Here is a 16,985-nt window from a genome sequence, read left to right on the forward strand (position 1 = left end):
CGGCGCGGGCCTGCGGGGACGCGGGTGAGGACGGCGCCTACGAGGCAGGTGGGTCCAGTCGGTCCGGGGGCCGCGGCCGAGGCTGCGGGCGGGCGGAGCCGCCGCCCCGATGACCACTGCCTCCCGTGACCCGGTCCCCCGGTGACCGCATCCCCCCGCGACCACGTACCCCCCTGGTGGCCAATTGCCTCTGATGGCCCCGGCCCCCCGTGACGACGGTCCCCCGGTGATCGTGTCTCCCGGCTTGAGAGAGGTTAAGCGGCTGTCCAGCATCTGCGCTGGTGGCTTTGATCAAGAAAGCCGGCCCTTCCTGCTCAGGGCTCGAGTCTTGGAGTCAGACAGGGCCGGGCGCGGTCCTGGTCTGCCTTGTGCTCTGTGCCTTTGAGACAGTTGCTAACCCTCTCTGAACTTCAGTCGACTGGTTGGTTAGAACAGACCCAGAGAGTGTTGGGAGAATGAGCCAGGCCAGTGCACAGCTCCATCCCCGCCTGGCAGGCAGTTCTCGAGTCAGCGGTGCTGGTGAGGGTGACAGCATACCCTTTGCGTCTGTGCACGCTCTTCGCCCATCTGAGAACGCCCCCATCTGAGAACGCCCCCATCTGAGAACGCCCCCATCTGAGAACGCCCCCATCTGAGAACGCCGTCTTGTGCTTGCTCCACGGGGCTCGGTCAGCCCTCCTGGGGGCAGGAGAGGAGTGGCTTCACCCGCACTCGGCAGGCAGGAAACCCAGGTCGTTCCCTTGAAGGCACAAAGTGGATACAGCGCCTTCACTTCTGGTGTCAGAGGATGGTGTGAGGGGATGAAGTTCCTAGTTCCATCTGTGAAGTTCCGTAGCTGTGGAGGCATTTAGGATTCTCTGGTGTACCAGATAGCCACCAAAACCAGAAAACAAAACAGGTTAGAATTTTCTGGAAGATTTCTTGGTCCAGTGGCCTTCACTAGCCACACCCCCCAAAGGCTGAATGTTAGCTGGGAGCCATGCACTTGAGCCCTGCCTCGGACATGTCTGGGGAGCCCCTTGGAGGGAGCTTCTCCACCTCCAGCGCTGGGAGGCTGGCTGTGGAGTGTGGCCTTTGGGCTGTGGCATTGCCCCCTCAGAACTTGTGTAGTGGCTGCCCAGTGCCCACGAGCCAGCCTTGCTTGCCGACTGTTAATGTCTCCTGTTGCTTTGCCCAGGAGCAGGCCGGGCGCTTGCCATGGGGTACTGTCGCCTCTGCCACGGGAAGTTTTCCTCAAGGAGTCTCCGCAGCATCTCTGACAGGGCCCCCGGGGAGAGCTCAGAGAGACTGTCCCCAGGGGAGCGAGTCTTCATCAGGGACTTCCAGAACCTGCTGGGGGTGGCTGTGCATCAGCACCCAGCTTTGTCTCAGTTTGTCTGCAAGAACTGCCACGCCCAGTTCTACCAGTGCCACAGCCTCCTCAAATCCTTCCTGCAGAGAGTCAACATCTCCCCGATGGGCCATCGGAAGCCTTGTGCAAAGTAGGTTCTTCTTTGTTCGTTCAGGGGACGTTTAGGGCTCAGCATCCCATATGCTGGGTGCAGTTTGAGGGACAGGGAGTCCTTTGGTGGGAGGCTCTGCGGTGGGGTGGATGGGCTTTGTCCAGCTCAGTAGATGAACTGTAGCACTCATGGGACTGGTGTGTAGGGCAGGTGAAGAGGGAGGTTCTGGGAGAGGAGAAATGTACGCAGGTCTCTGAGGGTGAGGGACAGCCCTTGGTAGGAAAGGGGAGAGGGTTCCCGGGAGAGGGTTCCTGGCAGGGACTGTTGGGGAGGTTTTTGATCTTGAGAGGCTCCTGTACAAAGAGCATGGTGTGCCCCGGGCTGCTCTTCCTGGTTATGGCCACATTAATCCTTTGCAGGGTCAGTGCACAGCCCCCAGCAGGGGTGGAGGAGGGAGCCTGTCTGGGTAAGTCTGCCCTTGGTCTGAGGGTGGGCTCTCGAGGGTGAGCCGGGTGCTGACCAGCTGTGGGCTGACGTCTCTGTTGACTCTCCTCAGTGGATCTGATCACTTCAAGCTCCCAGTGCCTGCACAGCTTGGTGGGCTGGGTGCATGGACACGCAGGCAGCTGTGGCGCCCTGCCCAGCCTTCAGAGGACATTGTCCTCCGAGTACTGTGGCGTCATCCAGGCTGTGTGGGGCTGCGACCAGGGCCATGACTATACCATGGACACTGACTCCAGCTGCAGGGCCCTCTTGCTAGACAGCGCGTTGGCAGTCAAGTGGGCGTGGGACAAGGACGTGGTGCCACAGCTCACCCAGAACCGGGACTCCACCTCCACTGGCGCTGCCCCTCAGATCTCACAGAGCAGAGGGACCACAGTTGGGGCTGAGACCAAAATGCTGCCCAGCATGGATTCGGCTCGGTCTCCTTCAGATGGCAGCCTTCTGGGGCCTGGGCCAGGGCCACCAGCTCAGTCAAGCCCACCCCCCAGTGGGGCCCCAGGTAGGAGGCACCTCTGGCCTGTGCTAGACCAGGATTCTGTATGCCTGAGCCAGGCGGGGTCTTCAGCAGGAAGTGAATGTCAGGTGTGGTGCACAGAAGGAGCTGGTGGAAATGACAGAGGAGCCAGCCTCATGCTTCCTCACAGGAGCCTGGGGCTGCTCACAACATCTAAAAGAGGAGGGAGGGGCTGCCTACCCATCCCGATGTCTTGTTTATTTGCAAGCAGGACCTGCTTCAGCAGTTTCTGTAAAGACATGCTAGTCTGGCGTCCAGTGTTCTTCTAAGCCTGTGCTCAGGGCAGAGGGCACTGGTTGTTCTGTGGACCAAGGGGACTCGGGGAGAGAGAAGAATGGGGCCCTTGTCCATGGGATATGAGGGAGAAATCTGTGTTGCCTCTGAGGCTGCTGCTTTGGGTGAGCTGCAGGTCAGTCCCCAGACCCAGCCAGTCGCCTGGTGATGCCCTAGTGTGGGCCAGTGTGGACTGCTCTCTTCTGCTGACAGGCTGAGGGGAACACAGGGCCCTTGTTTGGGGCCACAACCCACAGTGCTGTGGGTTGGGTGCAGCTGCCCGGGGACATTGTTTTAGGAGGCCCAGGGGCCAGCTTCCCGCCTGCCTCTCTCTCTGTTCGTGGGCATGTGGACCTGTCTGCATGTGGGCACTTGGCTGGCTCCCACATGGGAGTCCTCAGTGGAGCTTTAAAAAAATGCAGGCACCCAGACGGTTCAGCTAAAACAGAGATACACAAATGAGGCGACACAGGTCCAGGTTGGGGCCTCAGGTGAGGAATGGAATTGTGAGAGTCGCAGGCATCTTAGAACTCTTGGCTTTCTAAACTGTGTGTATGCAGTGCTTTGATAGCAACAATTTTTTAAATGTCTCAAACGTCCACAAAGTGCAGGCCGTCCCCACCCTAGAGTGCCTGGATCTGAGTCTGTGGGAGGGATTGGGCTTGCTGATATGACAGTTCCCCTGGGTTTCTGATGCTTGGTGCTGACTGTGCCTTTACTCAGTGTGGGGTGACTCAGCAGAGTTAGAGGCTGTGCAGGACCCTTGCTGGGGATGGGGCTGGGAGAGGGGTATAACTTGAGGCTAGAGAACCCCAGGGTCCACCCAGCAAGGAAAGCTCTCATCAGAAAAGCATTTTCTGCACTCTGTGTCAGTAACAGGAGCCTTGTTCTTTGTTTCTCAGGGCAATTGGCTGAGAAGCAGGTTCCGTCTTCAGCCTCGGATGATCGGGTAAAAGACGAGTTCAGTGACCTTTCTGAGGGGTGAGAGAAGAGTGGGTTTAAATAGCCTAAAATTTCTCCTTCAAAAACCAAACTCAGCTCTCCTGGGGCTTGCTGCCCATGCCCTGGTTAGGACGCTCTCCCTCTCGAGGTTGGGAGGAGGGCCGTGGCCAGGAGAGCTTCTGAGGCCTCTTTTCATGATTGGGAGATTCCTGGGTCACAGAGGCCACCCCAGACCTGATGACGTGGCTTTGTTAGGACTGTCCTGGGCATGGGTCCTTTGCTGTTGCTGCTTCCTCCTCAAAGGCCTGAGTTTTCTGCCAACCCCAGATGTTACTAGGACAGAGGAAGCCAGGCTCTAGTCCTGTATTAGGACAATGTTATAACGTGAAGCAGAGGCCCTGTGTGGGTGTTGGGGAGGACAAACCTCTTTGGAAGGGACAATATCAGGGTTTTAGCTCCTTGGGCTGCCCTTGCCACTGTGCTGAGAGCCACTCAGGGTGGCCGCTGCACGCCCTGCCCCATAAGCCTTGGCAGGATTGCCGATGAGCCCAGGTGCAAACAAGGACAGCCCAATTTTTGGTGCATTCCCAGTGGGGTGCCCCGTGGTGAGGTACTAAAGGTGCTGGAAGGCCACCAATCCTGTTGGCTGCCAGCCAACCTCGGGCCCTTCATCCAGGTGGGCAGTGGCCTGTGGGGGACACCCTGGGCTTGCTATCCTGGCTCTGCTGCCTGACAGACTAAATAGCGACTCATGCTTCAGGGTGAAGGTCACAGGTCTTGTTCTTGTCTGTGTGAACTTTGGAATGGCTGACAACGGACTCGTCAGCTGCACAGGTGCTCAGAGTCATGGGGTGAGGCAGTAACTTCCGCACAGTCTACTCACCAAGCCCACCTCCTGCAAGTCCTCATCTTTCCGAGTTTGGGGTCCTGGGACTGAGAGAGCTGGCCTCTGGGGGGATTGCCAGCTTGTTAGAATTAAGTGGCCTGACTTGCCCTTTCTCTTAAGAAATGGGATTGGAAATTGGGGAATTCTAGATTTTTTAAGACATTTTCAGGAAAACGAAAACATGGGATATAGGGGTCTGTATGATGTCTTTAGACAGGAAGTCTTGTTGAATCTGTTACCCACCCGGGCCCAGGGCTTTGCTAAAGGTCCTCTCTTCTTTCCTAGAGACTTTCTGAGCGAAGACGACAATGACAAGAAGCAAAGTACCCAATCCTCGGATGAGTCCTTTGAGCCTTACCCAGAAAAGAAGTAAGGGGACAGCCCTGCTGCAAGCACCTGGGAGAGTGGGGACAGGGATGGAGGCTCACACGTCCTGGTCTGTCCACACTCAGCTCATACTCTCTGCTTCTCTTTTGTCCTGATCTCCCAAGTCCAGTGACATCGCCCCCCTTCCTGGTGGTTGGGGGCTAGGACCTGGTCTCAGAGTGTCTCAGACCACACGCTGGCCAACAGGCCATGTGAGGATTGTCTTAGACATCATGGGTGTAGCAGGTGGTGTGATGGCAAGGAGCCCTGTTGACAAGACCCACCCTCATTCCAGGGAGTTCCTTTGTGGCCTCTCTGCCAGTCCCATTCCCAGCCCACCCCCCTCCCACTGTCCTGTCTGCTTGCTGGGTCATGCATCCTCGGGGGCCCAAGGACCCAGCCCTGTGGTTGCTCTCCACCCTTACTCTGCGCTGCTTTCTTTTTTTTTTTCAAAAAGATGACTGGTAAGGGGATCCCTACCCTTGACTTGGTGTTGTCAGCACCACACTCTCCCAAGTGAGCTAACCGGCCATCCCTATGTAGGGATCTGAACCCGTGGCCTTGGTGTTATCAGCACCACACTCTCCCAAGTGAGCTAACCGGCCATCCCTATGTAGGGATCTGAACCCGTGGCCTTGGTGTTATCAGCACCACACTCTCCCAAGTGAGCTAACCGGCCATCCCTATGTAGGGATCTGAACCCGTGGCCTTGGTGTTATCAGCACCACACTCTCCCAAGTGAGCTAACCGGCCATCCCTATGTAGGGATCTGAACCCGTGGCCTTGGTGTTATCAGCACCACACTCTCCCAAGTGAGCTACGGGCCGGCCCTTGTGCTGATTTCTATAGCCAGGTAGCTGTCACCCACTTCATTGCTGAATTGCTTCTAGGACCTTGTTTTGAGCTTCCCTTTTTAAGGATTTATGTTTTCTCTATCCAGTTAGAACACAGGGTCCTGGCAAAGAGGGCTAGTTTTTACTCATGCCACTTTCCTCTCAGCCCTGTGCCAGGAATACCTACAGCACCCTACAGTTAGCTGGTGATTGACTTGGTCAGTGTCCTCAGCATTTCACAATCTAGAATGAAAATCCAAAGAGTAAGCAGTTCTAAGTACCACACTGTCAGCCAAGAAAGACTGAGATGTAAACTTGACTTCCTTTTTTCACTTAAGTTCTGACATTGGTTATGGAAAGAGAAATGGGAGAGTAGGAGGCGTGGGGGAGGGATCTAAATCAGAATGCAGGACCCAGCCAGAGTGCTCAAGCAAGCCTCAGAATGGACGGAACATTGGCCAGGGGCCACAAGGGAGTGTCAGAGGATCCATGGCTGGGGGGGGGGGGCAGCCTGGGGCTGCTATACGGAAGCCCCCACTTTCTGTTCAGTGACCTCCCAGGCTGAGTCCAAATCCCGGGACACAGCCTGGAGTTTGTCTTTATGGCTTGCTGCTCATCAGGTCTGGGACCATTGGTGCAGGGAGTACTGGGGGCCAGGGGTTAGGATGGGAGAGGACCCTCTTTCCAGACAGACAGGCTTAGAAGGGGATGGTCTGCTCTGCTGATCCCTTGCTGCTGAGACAAGGACAGCACATTCGTACTGCATCACTCAGTGGTTCCTCTAGGACCCCAGGAATGCAGACAAACACACAGTTGGGAATGGGGACACACGAGATATATTTTAAGAGGCCTGTAGCAAAAAGGTTATTTTAGTGGAAATTACACTTCTCTGCTGTAATGCTCACCAAGCTTGAGGCCACTTGGTTCCTCAGGTGCTACAATGCGCGTCTCCACTGGGCACCCAGAGGGCAAGGTCTCTGAGCAGCCCCATGTGCCTGACTCACAAGTTTGCCTCTTCACATTCTCTACTCTTACTTCAGATAGAGTCCTAGCAGGTGTGCTCGCCTGGGCCAGACAAGAGGAGCCTTCAGTGACATGTTATTAGGGCACCATGGTTCCAGCCAGAAGTGGAAGCTGGGACCTGAGCCACCGAGGGGAAGGGACAGCCAAGCATCAGTGAGGCGTGCATTTCAATCAGCCTGCGCATCTACAAGGACTCACTTGTGAAACACGGGGGCACAGAGGCTGTGCAGCTGTCTGAAGCCTCTTGAACTGAGGCAGCAAGTGGTCTGGTGTGGGAGGGGAATGGCCAGCCACTGACAGGAGAGGTTGCCCAGCCTAGCCAGTGTGGGCAGGCAGGGGGAAGACACTTGGCCGAGTCGGGAAGAACAGTCATCAGACGTGGAGAAGCAGCAGCAGCCTGTAATACACTCTTTAAGGAGGAGGACAAATATTTAAAATCTGGTTTTTAAAAAGCTTTTAGCCATTTTTAAGTGTACAATCCAGTGGCATTAAGCACATTCACAGTGTTAGGCAACCGTCACCTCCCTCACCACTATTTCCAGACTTTCCATCATTCCAAAAAGAAACTCTGTACCCATTAGGCAATGACTTTCCCCTTCCTCTCCTCCCGCCAGGCCCTGGCAACCAGTAATCTAAGTCCCTCATGTAAGTGGAGTCTCACAGTATTTGTCCTTTTGAGACTAGCTTCTTTCACTGCATAATGTCTTTGAAGTCCATCCACGCTATAGCATGTGGCAAAACTTCATTCCTTTCTGTGGCTGAATAATATTCCATTGTGTTGATCCATTCATTTGTTGTTTTGGGTTGTTTCTCCCTTTTAGCTATGGTGATTAATGCTGTGAACACTGTGTACGTGTTTGAGTCCCTGCTGTTAATTCTTTGGGTGTATACCTAGGAGTAGAACTGTGGCATCATGATGATTCAATTTTTAACTTTCTGAGAACGGACACACTGTTTCCACAGCAGCTGCACCTTTTACATCCCGCCAGCAGTACACAGGGCTTCCGCTTCCCCATATCCTCGCCAGCACTGCTGTTTCCTACCCTTTTGTTAATAGTCATCTTGATGGGTCTGAGTGGCTATCTCGCCATTTTGATTTGCATTTCCTCAGTGACTAGTGATGACAAATGTCTCTTCATGTGATTACTGGCCATTTGTGTATCTTCTTTGGAGAAATGTCTATTCACGTCCTTTGCCCATTTTTTAGTTGGGTTGGTTTTTTGCTGTTGAATTGTAAGAGTTCTTCATATATTTTAGATATTAAACCCTTATTACAAATATTTTTCCCACCCTCTGGGTTGTCATTTCACAATCTTTACAGTGTCCTTTAATGCAGAAAGTTTGAAAAAAAAATTTTTTTTTTTAAAGATGACCGGTAAGGGGATCTTGTTGACTTGGTGTTGTCAGCACCACGCTCAGCCAGTGAGCCAACTGGCCATCCCTATGTGGGATCCGAACCCGGGGCCTTGGTGTTATCAGCACCACACTCTCCCAAGTGAGCCACGGGCCGGCCCAGAAAGTTTGAAATTTTGATGAAGTCCAGTTTATTTATTTTTACTTTTATTGCCTTTGCTTTTGGTGTTGTATTTAAGGAACTATTGCCAAGTCCAAGGTAATGAAGATTTGCCCTGTGTTTTCTTCTAACTTTTATAGTTTTAGCTCTGAGATTTACGTCATGATCCATTTGAGTTAGTTTTTTGTGTGGTGTGAGGTTGGGTCCAACTTCATTCTTTTGCACGTGGATAATTTCCCAGCACCATTTGCTGAAGACACTGTCCTTTCCCCATTGAATGGTCTTGACAACCTTGATGAAAATCAGTAGATCATATGTGTAAGGGTTCACTTGTGGTCTCCATTCTCTTTGATTGGTCTGTATGTGTGTCCTGAGGCTAGTAACACTGTTCTGATTAGTGCAGCTTTATAGTAAGTTTGGGAAACCAAAAGTTTGAGTCCTCCCATTGTTGTTTTTCAAATTTGTTCTGGCTATTTCTCGAAATTCTATGTTAAATTTAGGATAGGTTTTTTCATTTCTGCAAAAATAAAAAGCCATTGGGATTTCAATAGGGACTACAGTGAGTAGATCACTTGAACAGTGTTAGCTCTGATCTTAAGCGCAGGGCTGTCTTTACATCTGTCGTGTCTTTAATTTCTCTCAGCAGTGTTTTGAAGTTCTTAGTGTACAAGTCTCTCACCTTCTTGGTTAAATTTATTCTTAAGTATTTTATTCTTTTTGATGCTATTGAAAATGTTTTCTTCTTTTTTGGATTGTTCATTGTTATAGAAATATAACTATTTTGTATTGGCTTTACACCCTGCAACTTTGCTGAATTCACTTATTTTTGTGTGTGTGGATTCTTTAGGGTCTTCTATGTATAAGACCACGTCATCTGCAAATAGAGATAATTTTTCTTCTTTCTCATTTTTTATTTTTCTTGAATTGCTCTGCCTAGGACCTCCAATGCTGTGCTGAATAACAGCGGCAAAAGCAGCCATCCTTGTCTTGTTCTTGATCTTAGAGGAAAAGCTTTCAGTCTTTCACCATTGAGTATGATGTTTGCTGTGGGTGTTTCACATACGGCCTTTATCATGTTGAGGAAGTTCCCCTGTATTCCTGACAAAAGTTCCTTAAAAGTCTGGATCCAACTAGGAAAAACAAGTGTGTGTGTCTCTTTAAGTCTCCTGACAGACACCACAGGGGAAGCTGCTGTGTCTGTGCTGCTCCCTCAGGGAACTGCCAGACCGGCTGAAGTGCACAACCCCACAGTTTTGGAGGACGAGGCCCCCACTGCCCACCCTGGCCCCACCAGCCACACCAGGAACACAGGTCGCTCTCTCCACAGCCACTGAGGAGTGGGGACAGCAGCTGGTCATGCACGCAGTTTACCAGAGAACAGCACCTTCCCTCTCAAGCTCTGCCCTGGTTACTATGAGTGCCCGAACAGGTTCTAGAGTTCTGAGATCGTTGATTTTGAGTTTTTTACTTGCATAAGTTCGTTTTGTTGTAGGTACTGACCCCTAAAGCTTCCTACCCCACATTTTCCATGATGACTCCAATTTTTGGTTTTGATGCTTAAACTAGGGGTCAAGCTTCAGTTCTGAAAACCCACCCCCACAGCAGGTATGCTCCAGGGTGCTTTGCTCCCCCACCTCTGGGGCTGCATTCCGTCTCGGGCAGCTGGTCCAGGCCGCTTAGCCTCCCACCAAGAATTTTGTTTTGCCTTTGGTGGCTAAGGGTGGATTCGAAGCCCAGCCAGTTAGCGTGGAAGCAGCTCAGTCATGGGGGCTTGAGAAGAGAGATGCACGAAAAGAGGAATGTTTGTGTGTGGAAATCAGAAACATCACTGAATCTGTGTACATTTTTTTTTCCAGGGTCTCTGGTAAGAAAAGTGAAAGCAAAGAAGCCAGGAAGTCTGAAGAACCAAAAATTCGAAAGAAACCTGGGCCCAAGCCCGGATGGAAGAAAAAGCTCCGCTGTGAGAGGTGAGGCGCCGGAGTGTGGGGACTGCCCTACCCCCCGGGGCGGTGCCTCCACGTGTGCTGTGTATTGCAGGGAGGAGCTGCCCACTATCTACAAGTGTCCTCACCAGGGCTGCACGGCTGTGTACCGAGGAGCCGATGGCATGAAGGTGAGGAGCAGGCACTGCCTCGGGCCAGGGGCTGCTGCTTGGGGGTGCCGACTGAGGCGTGGTGGGTGTCAGCGTGAGCCTGGGGGAGGCACCAGGTGTCTGCAGAGCTGGGTGCATATGCATGCAAGGACCCCCAGGAACCCAGCTCATGATTTGTAGCAGCCCCAGCCAGTGCCACCTGCGTGGACATGGAGCCAGCCCTTCACTCTAGAGGGCACCTTGTAGGTCCAGAGGTCTCACAGAGTGCAGCTTTAAAGGAACCAGAGGTGTAGAGCGAGGAATAGTGGTATCTGTGTTCCTTCCAGGAGGGTCAGCCATCACCTGCCCCGGGCTCTGAGCAGGGCCCTTGGGAGGTGGAGTGCGCTGCTTGATCAGGTGAGGCGCTCACGGCTTCTCACTGGGTCTCTCCTGCAGAAGCACATTAAGGAGCACCATGAAGAGGTCCGAGAGAGGCCCTGCCCCCACCCCGGCTGCAACAAGGTGTTCATGATTGACCGCTACCTGCAGCGACACGTGAAGCTAATCCACACAGGTATCCGCCCTCCAGAGAGACGGCCTGAGTGTGGGTGACACATGTCCTCTCCATGCTTGCTGATGTAGACTCCTCCCCCTCCCCCAGCACTGGGGGAGGGGAGGTCTTGCCCAGCTGGCTGACAGGTTGGGTGCCCTTCCAGGAGGCCCAGAGCTGTGTCTTGGTCTCATACAGCCTCATGTATAGGCCACACAGGTAGGTGAAGGCTCCGTCTGTGAGACTGTGAATCTACCCAGTCTCCCAGGGAACAGAAGTCCTGACTCAAGCACGGTCTGTCCTGTGGGACCTATGCAGTTTGTCAGAACTGACAGTCAAGACATCTTGGTGCCCTTCTGCGAGTTTATTTTTTAAAAAATGTATCCTTTTTGGATTGTAAAAGTAACTCATGTGCATTGTAGAAATTGAAAAGAAAGCACAAAGAAGATAGTGCCTCTCAATCATACAAAACCACCATCCACACTTGCACACACATTGACTCGGGGCCCATGTCACGTGTGTACAACTGTGATTCCCTCCAGTTTTAATAATATGAACAGTATACACACGTGCTTGCTGCCTCCTGATCACCAGGGTGGCATGCCTCAGCCATATTCCTTTTCAATAGATGTTATATATGTATATATATTGATCCCTTAACAATATGTAGTTTTGCGTATTTTTGAGTTTTATAAAAATGGCTTACCACAGGAGTCTTTTTCATTGGGATTTACTCATTTTTATTGCTAGATCACTTACTTGTGCTTCACAGTGAAGCTATTTTCCTATCAATGGACATTTGGGTTATTTCTGGATTTTTTGCTCTACATGTCCGTGCATGCATATCCTGATGTGATAATCTCCTTAGGTTGGGTTCTTCAAACTGTGTACCCCAGTCCAGTCACTAATAGGCACAATCAGCAGTTTTTAAAAAACATGAAACAGTAAAATCTGAGAGTGGAGTATACCTCAGAGGGTAAGTGGCCTATGAGGCTGCTCCAGGGATGTGCAGAGGTGAGAGGTGCAGACTGCACAGGCTGTGACCATCAATGTTTATTCAAGAGCATGAGAAATTGATTTCCAAAGCAGGCATAACCATTTACACTCCCACCAGTGGTCTCGCCCACCCCCACCATATGGCTCCCTAATACAGGGGTGCTTGCTATAGAGCAGCAGTAGCTGTGACAATCAGTAATCTACAAAACCTTATTGATTTGGCTTCTTCTAATTATCATTTAAAAGAAGGCTTCAAATGTACACAGTTGAGGGGGAAGACCAAGCCATGTGACAGGTTTTCAAGCGATCTAGAAGCCTTCACTAATGAAGTGCTTTGTGTCAGTGTTGTCTTGTCTGTATATATAGTTAGGTCCTCAAAGGCCCCTTGCTTATGCACACACATTTTGTGCCATGGACTAGAACTGCTCTTTCTAGGTGCCTGTGCTCATGCTAGCTCTGGTCTTTCAGAGGTGCGGAACTACATCTGTGATGAGTGTGGACAGACCTTCAAGCAGCGGAAGCACCTTCTTGTCCACCAAATGCGCCATTCGGGAGCCAAGCCTCTGCAGTAAGTGTGGGCTGGGGGCCTCCATGAGGCTGTGACTGGCACTTGTGCCCTTCCTCACCCACCTCTGTCCCCCAGGTGTGAAGTCTGTGGGTTCCAGTGCAGGCAGCGGGCATCCCTCAAGTACCACATGACCAAACACAAGGCAGAGACGGAGCTGGACTTTGCCTGTGACCAGTGTGGGCGGCGGTTTGAGAAGGCCCACAACCTCAACGTCCACATGTCCATGGTCCATCCGCTGACACAGACCCAGGACAAGGCCCTGCCCCTGGAAGTGGAGCCACCACCCAGGCCACTGAGCCCCACTGGGACCATGCAGGGCCAGGCTGTGAAGCCCGAGCCCACCTGAGGACTACAGGTGGAACAGCCTGAACTCAACAGGCATCATGTGGGGTTTAAAGACAATTTTAATGGTTCCTCACATTACTCCCAATGGCACAGCCTTGCTGTACCCCCACTCCACGTAAACGGCAGCCACATGCCGGAGGATCTGGAGGGTCACTCTCCCTCGGTATGGTGGAGGTGGGCTCAGTGTGCAGCCCACACAGCCTTTCTCTTCACTCTGGGACCAGCAGTTTATTTTCCTTCAAACACCAAGTAACTTGGGGCCAGACACAGATTATAAGTAATCGATTCCTTTTCCCTGCTAAAGCGATCAAGGAGATCTGTAATCCACTTTTTAGTACAACAGGATCTCCGCGTTATGCTCATAATAAATTATTTACAAAAGAGCAAGGCTGGTGCGCTGTGACGGGTCAGTCAGAAGAGACGGGGTTCCTGGTACATGTCAGCGTCAGGCACGTCCTGCTGCCTGCTCAGGAGAGCAGCACTCAGTTCTGGGTCACTGTCTCCACAATCAGCCAGGACCTGTGAGGAGACACTTGTACTAAGCTCCACGGCCACTCAGGACAAATCACCTGAGTCCACCGTGCCTGCAGCCTGTGTTAGCTGCAAGGGCACAAGGAGGGGGGCCAGCCCACTGGTTTTGTGGCCACGACAGCTGCAATCCCAAATGTCAGGATGCTGTGAATTCTCACTTTACCTAAGATGTTAAAAACAAGCCCCAAGGTCAACATCTTGGTATTACCTCTGCCATGTTTGAGAAGCTGTTTTTTGGGCACCGAGGTATTAACTGCAGCAGAAAAAGGCGAGCTTTTGTTATCAGTTCTACAGGATTGCCCTAGAGAGAAGACAGGTAAGGGTCATGGGTCAGAGGGCATACTGAAACAGGACTAGTGTGCCCCACAACCTGCAAACTGTGCCAGAAGGTCCACCCAGCAGGAGGAGCTTCAGGCTGAGGAGAGCTCGCCTGGAGATGGGACCAGTCCCTGCACCTGCCTGGCCCTGGAGCTCCGGACTCCTGCCAGTCAGAGCCGAGACTGCACACGTCTCCCCGGCCACGAAGAGCTGGATCAGCTTCAGGTACATGTTGACAGCAACACGCAGGAAGGCCTCTTCCCTGACAGCAGTGTCTTCATCGAAGTAGGAGAGAAGGCTAGATATAGAGAAGGACAAGTGGCTGTAAGATGTCAAAAAGGTAAGCACAGGCAGTGTGCGAGGGACATCTGCTCCAGCCGGTGGAAGACCACAGCAGTGCCAAGACGGGGGTCTGGGAAAGGTGGTCCCTTCCCTGACCATGCAGGGCCCTACAGGCTCGGCACTGACCAGCCCAGCAGATGCAGTTACCTGTAGAAGGCAAATGGCAGCAACCTGGTGTGCTGATCCGGGGCCATGCGGAGGAGAAGCTGCCCAAGCCCGGCACCTGCAACAGCAAGGGCAGGGTTTTCAGCTTGGGACACCTCGCCAGATCAGGGTGGGGGCTCCTCTTCAGGGATCAGGGGCTGTCATGTGGTCTGGGAGGCCTATGGCTGGCTATGGTGACGCTGGAGGGCAGAGACTGGGGGGTTGGACAGGTAGACTCCCACCCCCATGATGGGCTTGTGGATCTGGCTGCCCCAGACTAGTGGCACACTGTGCTCCAATAAATTCTTTTGTTGCTTTAAATAAGTTTGTACTGAATTTGTCCCCTAAAATGGAGTTTATAAGCTTAGTAAGATCATAAGCTCGTCAAATGAGTTTGTAAAGTGAGCCCCAGGGAGGTCTCAATCTAACCATTTAAAGCTGCTTCTAAAAGAACCACACGGGTTGTCACATCACATCAGCTGACATTTGCGCATCACGGACAGAAACAAGCCAGCATTCCGTGTCGGATCTCAAATGGGCTTCTTACCTGTCTTTGTCAACTCAAAGAGCCCCAGCCAGGATATCTTCCTTTTCTCCAAACACGTGAGGATCTCAGCACAAACTTCTGTAGTTTTCAGGGAGTCAACGGTGTCCTGTGACCCACAGAAGAACCCGAACCCTGAGACAGCAGCCAAGTGTTGAGCTGACTGACAATCCCGCAGGGCTGACACAGCTGGACTTGTAAAAGCTGTTGCTCTCACGTGGGCACAAGGATGCAACCCTCAATACAGAAGGGGTTTTTCCTTGTTGCTCTGTCCTAAAACTGGTGACAACCTGTAGATAGGTGTCACACTGGGGCCTCTGGATGGAAGATGCTGGGAAAGGAGAGGCCAGGGACCCTTGGGCACCCACACCCTGGCTTGCTGCAGCCAGTTCTGAAGACATCAGAAGAAAGGCCTGTGGCCTGGGAGTCCTCACACTTCAGCAAATGCAACAATCTCCTGAGCTGCTCCAGAAACCCTGACTCAGGAGGTCTGAGGTGGAATGGGGGCACTTAACTGACAAGGTCTGACTTACATTTGGGGTCAGATGTGAGGAGAGCAGGCCCATCAAGGAAAAGAAAAACAGGAAAACCAGCACCTGCACATAAACACACATTTATCACAGAATTACCTGTGCTCCCTGTATACTGAGTGAGACCGATGCACGCATTCCTCTTTAATGGAACTTTCACATGTCTAGAGCATAAATCCTTTACGTGGATCTTCTCAGAAAAGAAAAACTTCCCATCACTTTTAAAGAGAGAGCTTTAGTAATTAAGAGGAAGTTATTGCTGACTGGGTCACTGCATACTTGCCTTCAAACACAGCTAAAACAGTCAGAAAAAGAGACGGCAGTGAGAAATCAGGAACTGCTTCCTGTGTGGTGGGCGGCCCCATCTCAGCCCGCCCCTCCGCAGGGCTTCCCTTCGGAAGTCTGTAAAATCCTTGAGGATAACCCTTGACCCCAGGGCCCGGCTGGGCAGGGTCTCTCTGGAGGAGTCCCCTTGGCACGTGGGCCTGAAGGCTTGGAGTCACTAAAACCACCTGAAAACAACCTTAGAAGAATCCTTGTAGGATCTGTGTATTATAATCACAAAAACACTTGGCTTTGCTATTGCTCTCCTAGTCTCCAGGTCAGTGTGTATGTCCTGAGCTGAGAGGGGACTTGTGCGCTTAGGGCAGGCAGGGGGCCCAAATCAAGTGGGCCCTGAGCCCAGAGTCCGGGGTGGTCCCTGGCCTGGGATGAACGGCAGCCATAGCAGCAGACAGTCCCGCCTGCCTCATGCCCTGCGCTCCAGCTCCGTGTTCTCACCATGTGCCTCACTGGGGTGCCCATCGCATGTGACCCGAGGCTGTGGCAACATGGACACAGTGTGCCGCTCCACAGCTGGCAGCTTTTCATCGGGTTGTAGTGAGGGTAAAAATAAGCCAAATAAAGGCACTTCAAAAATGGAATGTAAGGTGTTATTTTTACCAATAAACTTGAGAGTCAAAGACTTACTAAAATCTATAAACTCAGTAACAGTTCTACTTCCAAGTAAAGCGACAAGAACTCCAGACCTCTTGTTTGTCCTTGGAAAAGCAGAGTTCATTAGGCAAACCCAGAGAGAGACTGATTAAAAAAAAGCTTGATTAAAAAAAAAGTCAGGCTTGCCTGCTCTCTTTCGCAGTCCAGTTTCTCCAGCTGTCTCCTAATGCTTTCCTTCCCGACCTGCTGAATCATCAAGTGTAGCGCTGCCGCCGAGACCCAGGCAGGGTTGGGTGCGTCGGGCGCGGGGGAGGCTGTGCTGGAGGTGAGGAAGCTGGGACAGAGAGAGCCCTATCACCACGGGGCCTTCATGCACATCAGAAACCATGTCCTCATCCCCCACACACCTGTGGCACTCGCCTTTCCAACACAGGGGACAGAGGGGCTCAGAATGAGGAGCTGGGCAGGCGCCAGTGCCAGGCCCCGCCAGTGAGGCTCATGCCCTGCGTTGCGGTGGTCGGAGAGCGTGCACCAACACGAGGCAGAGGCGGGCCCCTCGCCCCGTGCTCTCAGCTTTGAAAGAGGCTGTAGGCTTCAGTGCCCTCGGCCCTCCAGGCTGCCCCTGTGACTGGGACGGGTGTTACAACGTGCACTGAGGACAGAGGAGCACCCGGCTCTGACAGTGTGTGCCTAAGATTTCCAGCAGGTTAGAATTTTGGCAGGAAATGTTGATGAAATATATAATACAGTGGTTTAAGAAGCTTTAGACAGCCGGCCCGGTGGCGCACTGCTACAGTGCGCCGCTTGGGAAGTG

General features: G+C 52.4%; 2 protein-coding genes across 2 annotated transcripts in view; one reads left to right on the top strand and one right to left on the bottom strand.

Annotated features, from left to right (window-relative positions):
* Positions 1–1,139: 1,139 nt before the first annotated feature.
* ZNF276 (zinc finger protein 276) lies at positions 1,140–13,209 on the top strand. The gene is made up of 10 exons (XM_008563478.1): positions 1,140–1,481; positions 1,862–1,908; positions 1,999–2,445; positions 3,636–3,714; positions 4,847–4,930; positions 10,153–10,263; positions 10,334–10,409; positions 10,824–10,941; positions 12,382–12,481; positions 12,557–13,209. The coding sequence occupies exons 1-10, from the start codon at positions 1,198–1,200 to the stop codon at positions 12,825–12,827; spliced, it is 1,617 nt and encodes a 538-aa protein (XP_008561700.1). The 5' UTR covers positions 1,140–1,197; the 3' UTR covers positions 12,828–13,209.
* The window catches only part of FANCA (Fanconi anemia, complementation group A), a 64,284-nt gene continuing 60,166 nt past the window's right edge, over positions 12,868–16,985 (bottom strand). Inside the window, exons 37-43 of the mRNA XM_008563561.1 lie at positions 16,358–16,505; positions 15,239–15,301; positions 14,709–14,814; positions 14,165–14,240; positions 13,817–13,973; positions 13,566–13,658; positions 12,868–13,345 (exon numbers count right to left, since the gene is read on the bottom strand). Of these exons, the coding sequence (XP_008561783.1) occupies positions 13,238–13,345; positions 13,566–13,658; positions 13,817–13,973; positions 14,165–14,240; positions 14,709–14,814; positions 15,239–15,301; positions 16,358–16,505 (751 nt within the window). The 3' untranslated portion in view covers positions 12,868–13,237. The remainder of the gene's footprint in view (positions 13,346–13,565; positions 13,659–13,816; positions 13,974–14,164; positions 14,241–14,708; positions 14,815–15,238; positions 15,302–16,357; positions 16,506–16,985) is intronic.

This window comes from Galeopterus variegatus, unplaced genomic scaffold (assembly GCF_000696425.1).
Source record: "Galeopterus variegatus unplaced genomic scaffold, G_variegatus-3.0.2 Scaffold174, whole genome shotgun sequence".
Lineage (NCBI taxonomy): Eukaryota > Metazoa > Chordata > Mammalia > Dermoptera > Cynocephalidae > Galeopterus > Galeopterus variegatus.